Source organism: Crocuta crocuta, unplaced genomic scaffold (assembly GCF_008692635.1).
Source record: "Crocuta crocuta isolate KB4526 unplaced genomic scaffold, BGI_CrCroc_1.0 scaffold139, whole genome shotgun sequence".
Classification (NCBI taxonomy): domain Eukaryota; kingdom Metazoa; phylum Chordata; class Mammalia; order Carnivora; family Hyaenidae; genus Crocuta; species Crocuta crocuta.
This window is the reverse complement of record NW_027533258.1, coordinates 10,125,473-10,134,779: the sequence shown is the minus strand read 5'-3', so window position 1 is coordinate 10,134,779 and position 9,307 is coordinate 10,125,473. Positions and strand designations below refer to the sequence as shown.

At 66.3% G+C, this 9,307-nt stretch overlaps 2 protein-coding genes across 5 annotated transcripts in view; one reads left to right on the top strand and one right to left on the bottom strand.

Annotated features, from left to right (window-relative positions):
- Positions 1-4,900, top strand: part of TNK1 (tyrosine kinase non receptor 1) — a 6,233-nt gene extending 1,333 nt beyond the window's left edge. Inside the window, 11 exon segments of the mRNA XM_077746660.1 lie at positions 31-101; positions 205-399; positions 534-689; positions 791-1,074; positions 1,286-1,559; positions 2,657-2,751; positions 3,064-3,228; positions 3,428-3,507; positions 3,804-4,102; positions 4,185-4,260; positions 4,263-4,900. Coding sequence (XP_077602786.1) covers positions 31-101; positions 205-399; positions 534-689; positions 791-1,074; positions 1,286-1,559; positions 2,657-2,751; positions 3,064-3,228; positions 3,428-3,507; positions 3,804-4,102; positions 4,185-4,260; positions 4,263-4,339 — 1,772 coding nt within the window. The 3' untranslated portion in view covers positions 4,340-4,900.
- A 61-nt stretch (positions 4,901-4,961) lies between these two features.
- On the bottom strand, positions 4,962-9,307 carry PLSCR3 (phospholipid scramblase 3). 4 transcript variants are annotated; one of them, XM_077746663.1, is made up of 8 exons: positions 9,220-9,307; positions 8,829-9,010; positions 8,328-8,581; positions 8,185-8,227; positions 7,850-8,070; positions 7,516-7,677; positions 5,797-5,958; positions 4,962-5,612 (listed from the first exon to the last, which is right to left on the bottom strand). In XM_077746663.1, exons 2-8 carry the CDS (start codon positions 8,833-8,835, stop codon positions 5,556-5,558), a joined length of 906 nt encoding a protein of 301 aa, XP_077602789.1. In that variant the 5' UTR covers positions 8,836-9,010; positions 9,220-9,307; the 3' UTR covers positions 4,962-5,555. The 4 variants fall into 4 exon arrangements, with proteins under 4 accessions (XP_077602789.1, XP_077602788.1, XP_077602787.1 ...); XM_077746662.1 differs by having other exon boundaries at positions 8,829-9,006; XM_077746661.1 differs by lacking the exon at positions 9,220-9,307 and having other exon boundaries at positions 8,829-9,213.

Here is a 9,307-nt window from a genome sequence, read left to right as displayed (position 1 = left end):
CCCCTCTCCTCTGATTCTGACCCTCCCCAGCCCAGCGCAGACTGGCCGAAGCGCTGAAGAGACACCGTTCCGGGCTCAAGTCTAAGAACTGGGTCTACAAGGTGTGCATTTCCCGGGAATTCAAGGGCCGGCTTAGGCCCCGGAATGGGGCGGGTTGAGTGCCAGGGAGGAGTGTGCCGACCTGATTGCCCGCCTCTGCTCCAGATCCTTGGAGGCTTTGCACCTGAGCAGAAGGAGACCACCCCACCTTCAGACAGCCCCCGGTTGTCCCTCCCTGAGCCGGAGGGGGGACTCAAGTGTCTGATCCCGGACGGGGCTGTGTGCAGAGGGGAGCTGCTGGGCTCCGGGTGCTTTGGAGTGGTGCACCGAGGTCTCTGGACGCTGCCCAGCGGCCAGAGTGTGAGTACCCGGGTGCCCACTGCCTGCTGGGTGTGGGGCCAGCCGCCCCTCGGTTCTGCACGCCCTCTGTGCTCTGGCGCACGTAGCTGTTCCCTAGGATGCCTGAGAGTGTCCTTCCCGCCCCTCCCCCCCAGATGCCAGTAGCTGTCAAGTCCCTCCGTGTGGGTCCTGAAGGCCCCGTGGGCACCGAGCTGGGGGACTTCCTGCGAGAGGTGTCCATCATGATGAACTTGGAGCACCCACACGTGCTGCGGCTGCACGGCCTGGTGCTGGGCCAGCCTCTGCAGATGGTGAGCAGACAGCGGCCCCCAGGGCAGGTGCGCGCAGGTGGGCGCCTGGCCAGAGTCCCCTGGGGCCAGACCTCTGCTCACGCGGCGCCGCGCTCCCGCAGGTGATGGAGCTGGCGCCCCTGGGCTCCCTGCACGCGCGCCTGACCGCCCCGGCGCCCACGCCCCCGCTGCCCGCGGCCCTGCTCTGCCTCTTCCTGCGGCAGCTGGCGGGGGCCATGGGGTACCTGGGGGCCCGTGGGCTGGTGCACCGAGACCTCGCCACGCGCAACCTGCTGCTGGCCTCCCCGCGCACCATCAAGGTGGCCGACTTCGGGCTGGTGCGGCCGCTGCGTGGCACCCGCGGCCGCTACGTCATGGGCGGACCCCGCCCCATCCCCTATGCCTGGTGAGGGCGCGAGAGCGGCGACTCCTAGCGGCGGCCCCGGGGCACTAGAGGGCTCGGGGCGGTGTGGACGGTGTGCCTGGCTCCCTCCGGGGGAGGCTGGGAAGAGGATTCTGGAAGGGCTGGGGAAGTCCTCGGAAAGGACGACCCCCAGGAAGTCGGGAGCTCCTTGGGGAGGGCCCCGTGCCGCCGCGTTCAGCCCCCATTTCCGCAGGTGTGCCCCAGAGAGCCTGCGCCAGGGGGCCTTCTCTTCTGCGTCTGACGTGTGGATGTTTGGGGTGACGCTGTGGGAGATGTTCTCGGGGGGTGAGGAGCCCTGGGCCAGGGTCCCGCCGTACCTCATCCTGCAGCGGCTGGAGAAGGACCGAGCCCGGCTGCCTCGGCCTCCCCTCTGCCCCAGGGCTCTCTACGCCGTTGCCTTGCGCTGCTGGGCCCCCCACCCTGCTGACCGGCCGAGCTTTTCCCACCTGGAGGGGCTGCTCCAAGAGGTGGGAGCCCCCACCTCCCCAGATACACCCAGTCTCGCTTCCCTCCGTTCTCTCCCAGAGTTCCATGCGTGGGACTAACAGATCCTCCTGCCCCAGGATTAGGGACCAGCTCTGATAACACAGGTTCAGTGTCTGCCTGCAGCAGGGCTCAGAGCCCTGGGGAGACAGCCCAGGGCACGCAGAGGCCGGAGGGCTGGGGGACGGAGCCGAGAGCAGTAGGCTTGGTAGGCGGCAAGGTCAGCACGCAACTGGGAAACGCAGCGAGGGCAGCACCAGCATCTTAGGGGGGGCGCCGTGGAGGGTACGGGAGCCAACCCAGGGCACCTGCTCCCGGAAGACACTGCTAAGTGCTTCCCATGTGTCCTCATTGCACGGCGGCCGCTTCATCCTCACAACAAGCCCTCAAGGCCATTGCTGTCTGGATTTTACAGGAGGGGCAGTTAAGGCCCTGACAGTTTAAGTGGCCTGGGTAAATTCACACCCATAAGTGGGGGGGTTGGGATTTGAAGCGGTCAGTTGACCCAAGAGCGCTGTCCCCTAAATGGGTCAGCTGCGTTGTTGAAGACTCTGTCTTGACCCTGGCGGCACCTGGGAGCCACAGAAAGATTTTGAGCAGGGGAGTTCCCAGCCGACTTCACAGCTTGGAGCAAGGAGGGATGAGACGGGGGATGCCGAGCAGGGGAGGGCAGGCGGCTGACAGTGGTGATGACGCAGAAATGGAAGGATGTCTGGGGCCAGGGTCAAGGCAGCGGGGCTGGGAAGAAACGGGAAATTTCCAGAGGCACCGGGAGGCAGAGCCGTGCGTGGAGTAAAAGCGGTGGGAAGGCGCTCCCGTAGGTCTCTGAGCAGAGACAGCCCCCCCTTTCGTTTGCTTCCTGACCCCCGGGGCATATCCCGCTTGGGATGGGACTCGGGTCTGCCTCCCCGGCTGGGGAATAGGAACAGTCCTCCCTGGGCCTGGACAGAGGATGTACCTGGTGCGGGTTTGATCGGCGGGTGTAGACACAGAGAGGAGGCTCCTTCCTTTCCTGCTCACGTGACGTTGCCCTTCTGGCTCCGGCCACACGCCCCGCCACCCCTTCCTCCTCTCTCTGCAGGCGTGGCCTCCTGAGGCACATTGTGTGAGGGACGTCACAGAGCCAGGTGCCCTACGGATGGAGACTGGTGACCCCATCACCGTCATCGAGGGCAGGTGACCGCCTCGTGCCCCCCCCCGCACGCACCCTGAAAGAGGGGGACTCCCGCCCAACCTTCCTGACCCTGGTCCCAGTCAGCTGACACCCCCACCCCCAGCTCCCCGAACCCTGATCCTCTGCCTCCTCTCCTCCCCCCTGGGCCCCGGGAGCTGCGCCACAGTGCCGGCTCCCGCTGGAGCCACCAAGCCCATAGAGCCCTTTTGTGTTGGGGAGAAGAGCGCCTCCCTCCCTCCGGGCAGCTGCACGGCGCACAGCTTGCGAGCGGAGCGTGGGCTGGAGCCCCCCCCTTACCAGGCCTCTTCCCACAGCCCCGACTCCACAACCTGGTGGGGCCAGAACGGCCGCACGTTCAAAGTGGGCAGCTTCCCAGCCTCGGCAGTGACGCTGGCAGACTCGGGGGGCCCGCCAGCCCCCCGTCCGGTCCACAGAGCGTCCCCTGCCCGGGGCGAGCAGCACCAGGGCAGCACGGATGGGTGCGTGGGGGGCCCGAGCCCAGCGACATCTCTGGAAGGGGAGCTCGGGGAGGGGGCCCCGCGGGCGGGGGGAGCTAGAGGGAAGGCTGGACTTGCCTCCCAGTGGGGGGGCTTCCACTCTGGGGCTCGGCCTGCCTGGGAGCCCCCAGAGCTTCCTGGGGAGGGCACGCTGACGGGCGGCGTGCTCGCTGTCCAACAGGGACCGGGGGAAGGCGAAGCTCCGGGATGTACCCCCGGCACGTGCCCCCAGGAGGAATGCGCCCCTGCAGAGGGCGAAAGGTGGGTGTGGTGGCGGGGACCCGGTTTCCCGGGGAAATTCTGTCCCCCGCTCTGAGTCCTGACCTCGGAGTCCGTGACGTGGCGGCCTCCGATCTGCCCTCTCTCCCCCTGCCGCGCATCTCCCCCTGCAGCGCTCTCTGGGGCCTCAGCTGCCTGGCCTGGGGTGTGGGTTCTGCACACCCATCTTCCTGTCCCCCTAAGCAAGGGCCCCCCGCGAGCTCAGCACAGACGGAATGGGAAGAAGGTAGGACACCGCCTCTGGGCTTCCTCTCAGATTGCTTCTCTCAACTGTGCAGTCATTTCCAAGAGTCTGGAGTCCGTTCTGTCCCTGGGCCCCCGCCCCACGGGGGGCGGCTCCAGCCCCCCCGAACTTCGCCATGCCAGAGCCGTGACCCGGGGACCCCCAGGCCTGCCATCTCGCCCTCCCCTTGCCTCCAATCCTTCCCAGCCCAGCCAGCCCCCCAGGGAGCGACCTCCGTGGCCCAGAAGAGAGCCCCCCGCCAGCCACCCCCCGGGGACACCTGGACCCAGCAAAGCCACCGGCCCCTCTGGAGGCCTCTCGCCCGACTCTGAGCTGCAGAGGAGGATTATGGAGGTGAGATCTCCCAGAAGGGGCCTGGCGTCCCGGGGGGCTCCAGGCCAGGGCAGGGGCCTGAGCCCGACTCCGTGCCCTGTAGGTGGGGCTGAGCGTGCACGGGGTCACCCACCAGGAGTGCCAGGCGGCGCTAAGGGCCACGGGGGGAGACGTGGTTTCCGNGACTGTCGACGCATCCTGGAACACTACCGGTGGGATCTCTCGGCCGCCAGCCGCTACGTCCTGGCCCGGCCCTGAGCTCTGCTCCCTTGGGTGTGGACACTAGCCTGGATCAAGGGCCTGGCTGCACGGCGCGGGGCCAAGCAGAACCCGGACAGGTTCCGTCAGGGCAGAAGTCCCCACCCGGGGAGATCATCAGCAGGTAGGGGCTAGGGGCGGAGCCCAGGGTCCGGGCACCGATGAAGGTCTCCTCCCGCCCTGTCCCGGGGCCTCTGAGGGCGCACGCTCCCTCGGCTCGTTCGCGGGTTCGTAGAAGGCTCTCTCGTCCGCTCTGCCTCCCATATTGGCAACCACGAGGAGAGCTCGGAAGGACGGAGCCGCCACACGTCACACCCACAGGAAGCTTCTGCTTGCTACAGAGAACGATCCGACGGCCACCATGGACCTCGGGAACAGCCATCCCGAGCCGCCGTCAGCTCCCAGACCAGTCTCTGGGGAGCAGTCGTCTCGGATGACAGACACGGACTCGGGCTCCGTGGCCCAGACTGTCCAGGGCCGTGATGGACGATGAAGCTGCCCTCTTGAGTTCAAAGATGCTGCATCTTGGCCGCATGGATTATGAAACGCGGGCCAAACCCCGCCCGCCCGGCCCAGCTGTTCTACGTCCCTTCCTTTCTCCCCATACATACAGCTTCCCATGTCCAAAAAGTTACAAAGTTTATATGAATATGGCATACAAAGATACAGCCTCCTTCCTAAGGCGAAGGGAAGGATGGGTTGTTTAAGGCACAGGAAGCTGTGGGCAGGGCCTGGGGGGCGGGGGAGGAAGCCGGCACTGGGGCGTAGGCCCTATAGCTGTTCGGGGTGGGGGGTCCCCTCAGGGGGCAGCGATCTGAGGCTGAACTGGTGGCAAGCCAAGGCCATCTTTGGTGCTGCTGACCCTTGCCCGCCCTGGGCTCCTGTGCTAAAGCCCGAGGGCACCTGGGTTCCCAAGGCCGGGTCTGGGGCCCGGGGAAGGGGGCCGGGCAGAGTTTGAGAGCTGCTATGCCTGTGTGCCAAGCGAGACAGCGGTGCGAGGCAGCAGGGCGAAGGGTCCTCATACATACCCTTCCCCGGGGGCCAAGGCGCAGGAGGCCAGGGGATCGGGGCAGGGGTAGGGCACGTGGCCCCTAGACTCTCGGGCAGCCCTGTCTGTCCCTTGCGGCATAGGTCGCCGAAAGGGGCCGCCGCGGACAGGCAGCCGTCCTGGATTCTGGTTGAGGTGACTGATGCTCTCCTCACCCTGAGGTGGCCTCTAACTGGTGACGGCAGCGGGCCCAGCACCTCCTCGCTTCTCGAAGAACATGTAGTCCTGAGGGGAGGGGCACGGTCATCGGATCGGGCGGGGCTGGCCTTGCTCAGCTCTCACAACCCAGGCCGGGCACCGCAACCGCCCCCGCCCCCCCCCGGAAGGCCTGTCCCTAATCCAGCGGGACATGCCCAGAGCCTTGAGCTCGAGCAGGGTGGCGGGAGGGGAGGCTCGGCCGCCAACTCACAATGAGGAACGTGGCTCCCAGCAGCACGGCCTTCACCTTCACGTCCAAGTCCAGTGGGAACTGCAGGCCGAAGTCGTCTGCGTCGGTGAGGGCTTCCTGGAGCAGCCCCCCCCACTGCTTGCTGATCCGGCCCACACTGCGGGATTCATCCGGGGTCTTCACCTGTCAGGAGGGCAGAAGCCAGCGGGGGAGGGGGAGGATGCGGCCGACCTCCCTGCCGCCAGGCACCCTCCCGCCATTGCCGCGTGTGAACGGTGCAGGCCCTGTCCTCAGTGAATCCTTCCCGTGGGCTCCCCCGTGACATCTGGGGAAACAGAGTCACGCTAGGTCACACCGCGTGTGTACAGCACAAATCCGAGTTCAGACTCACATCTGTTGCTCCCGAGGGGCCGTACGTGAAAACTGAACGGAAGCAGCCGGAGGAGAGGAAGCAGCGAGTCCTCCTCTCCGTGTGTGGCTGCTTCCTAGGTGTTTTGGTCCCCAAAGCACCTGCCACCCATAGCCGGTGCAGTCAGGGCCCTGAACAAAGTAGCCCGGCCAAGCGGGCTCGGATGCTGCGCTCCACCAGCGGGCCAGGCGCCTAGACGGCTGTGCCTGCCCAGAGAGGTGCCTTTCCTCTGCAGAGTAGGAAGGGCTGTATCCAAGCTTCGTCCAGGGGGGATCCAAGCCCATGTAGTGGGGGAGGGGGCAGCAGTAAATGGCTTCTAAGGACCATGATTCCCACGGGCCTCTCTGGGCCCAGGAGCAATGGGCCCTGTTGACGGAGGAGGTAATTCACAATGATTCCCTGAGCCTTTCCCATGCTTACTCTTGAGCGGCTGGAACGGAAGTGATTTCCTTCTGTGCCCTCCCTGTCCCCTACAGCTGTGGGCCACTTCCTGCAGCCCCATCTCCAGTCTCCAGCCGGGCAGGGCCTCTCCCAGCCAGCCCTGCCATCCCCAGCGCGGCCCCAAAGAGGGACGGCTCATAATTATATAAAAGGGAGCCTGAGTCTCCGAGGGCCCCACAGTGTCCATGTCCCCAAGGAGAGGTCACCCAGGCATCTCCCCATCACAGAGTCTCCACCCAGCTACCAAAGTGACTCGAGTTTTAAAAGTAGGCTTAGGGAGGACACCACATCAGAACCCTCGGAAAGTCTACGGGATTCTCCATTATTTCTCTCTTATCTGCGCCGGTGATGATCCCTTACAGAGCGGCAGCGTCGGGGAGGTGCCTCTGTCTCCTAGAAACAAAAGTGCTTCCCAGGCCTCACCCTGACACTGTCACCACTTGGGTTCTCAAGGCTCCGGGCTGGTCCTAGAGATGCATGATGACAAGGACCTAAGTCACCCGTGGTGGAGCCAGTTACCTTGGCGCTTGCTCCGGGGCCTGGGCTCGCACACTCGTGCACGGCAGCTAGCCCACAGCAGGCCCAGCAATCGTCCTCTGCCCTAAACCAAGCCAGGCCTNCGCGCAAATCCCCCCCCCCCCCCCCCGCAACACACACACACAGGGCTGCAGGTAACAATCGGCATCGGTCCTTCAGACAAAAGCCTCCTTGCCAAGCTTTCAGAAGCCCCCTGGGTCACCCCCTAAATGGAGAACCCCAGAAATGTGCTAGGAGCCTCAGTGGATTTAGGGGGAGCTCAGGGTCTTGACCCCAGGGCTGGCCATCCTGCAGCATAGAAGCTGCCATCTTGGTTTATGAAGGTCCCAGGAACCTCCCCTTCCTCCTGATACCTCGAAGTTGGTGTCTGTGCCACAGCCACAGGTCGAGCAGGGCCCCACCACACGCAGGAGCGTCCGGCGATCGGCGTCCTGGATGGACAACTTGGGGACGAAGGGATGCCAGGTCTGTAGCACGTGGCCAATAGTAGTGCCGGGAGGGGCCTGTACTTCCATCTGGAGTGAAGGGCAGGCAGGGTCACTGCAACCCAGGGCACCCCGGCCCAAGCTCTCAGTTTCCANGCTAAGCTTCATCCCACACCTCATTCCCAGCGCCCAGGTCCCATCCTTGGCCCTCCCCAACATGGCCTGCCCCCCCCCATTCCTGGTGCCAGTCCTCCCCGCCCACCTCCTGGAGGCCACACGGGCAGCAGCCGCAGCCACAGTGCAGGGGGCGGAGCAGGCGCAGCACCTCTCGATCCCCGGGGTCCACCACGCGCACACGCAGGGGCCGGCGGGCGCCACAGCACAGACGCGCGCAGCAGTGGCTCTCCTCGGCCGCCTGCCCCAGAGGCTGTCCGGCCCCCGAGCGCAGTTCATACCGGTTGCATGTCTCCCAGCCCAGGAGCGCTGCCAAGGGGGACACGCGGAGGCTCAGGCCCCGCCACCTGCCCAAAGAGCCCACTGTCGCGGCCCCCGCACCCCCCGCCCCGTCACGAGGCCCGACCTACTCCTTCCACTCACTTTCCACTCGCTCGGCCTTCTGGTGAATCAAGATCTGATCGATCTGGAAAGACAGGAGGGTCCGCGCCCATGTCAGCCGGCTGGGCTGGACGCCAGGGTCCCCTCCTCGTCACTCTCCCTCCACTCCGCACCCTCCCACTCACCTGCACCAGGAATTCGAGGCCGGAAGGCACGCCCGGCAGTGGCAAGAACGGGGCAGCAGGCCCTGGGGCCCCGGGGCCGGGCGAAGGGAAGAGAGAGAAGCCGGGCGCAGGGGCAGGTATGTGGGGGGGCACTGGCGCCTGAGCCGGCCCGGGGTGCAGCGCCGGCCCGGGGTGCAGCGCCGGCTCCGGGTACCCAGCCGTCACAGGGTAAGGAGGTGGGGGTGAAGGGGCATGGCCTTTGGGGGGCAAGTAACCTGTTGGGGGGGACAGGGGGACATCAGACAGGGACCCGCGGCCACATCCCTTGGGCCGCGAGGCTGCGGGGTGATGTGATGAGAAGAGACAGGACGGCAGGGAGGGGGAGCAGGGCGGCGGCTCCCGGGGAGGAAGGGAGGGGCCCCACACGGCCAGTCGGAGCACATTCCCGGAGGATGTGTTCGACGCCCAGCTCCCGAGTCCGTGGGGGGATAATGGAGACCCCCCGGCCTCGCGCCCACTTACCTGCCATGGGAAAGGAGCGAGAGTTCGCGGGGTGTCGGTGTCCGGGAGGCTTAGTTTTGGAGGTGGAGGCAAGTTCGGACACAGCCAGACAGACACAGAGACAGACACAAAGACGGACAGGCAAAGGCGGAGAGGCGGCTGCGCGCGGCGCGGGCCCAGGGTCTCCAGGGCGGCGCCTCTGACTCAGGGAGAAACCGAAAGTGTCAGCGGGCAGGGCGGGGTACCTGGGACCCTGGATTCCCTCGGGGGCCCCAGAACCGCCCCCTCCCTTTGTTCTCCCATTCTCCGGGGAGGTGGCTGCTGGCAGACGGCGGGACGCTTGCACCCGCGGTCCGAGCGACGGCCCGGCCTCCAGGGAGGTCTCCTGACCCTCGGTGGCCCCCCAGCTCACCTGAAGCCCCTAGAAGAGCTGGCGTGCCCAGCGCTCGGCAGCTCTCAGGAGCTCGTGGAGGCGGGCCCGGGCGCCGGCCCCGCCCCTC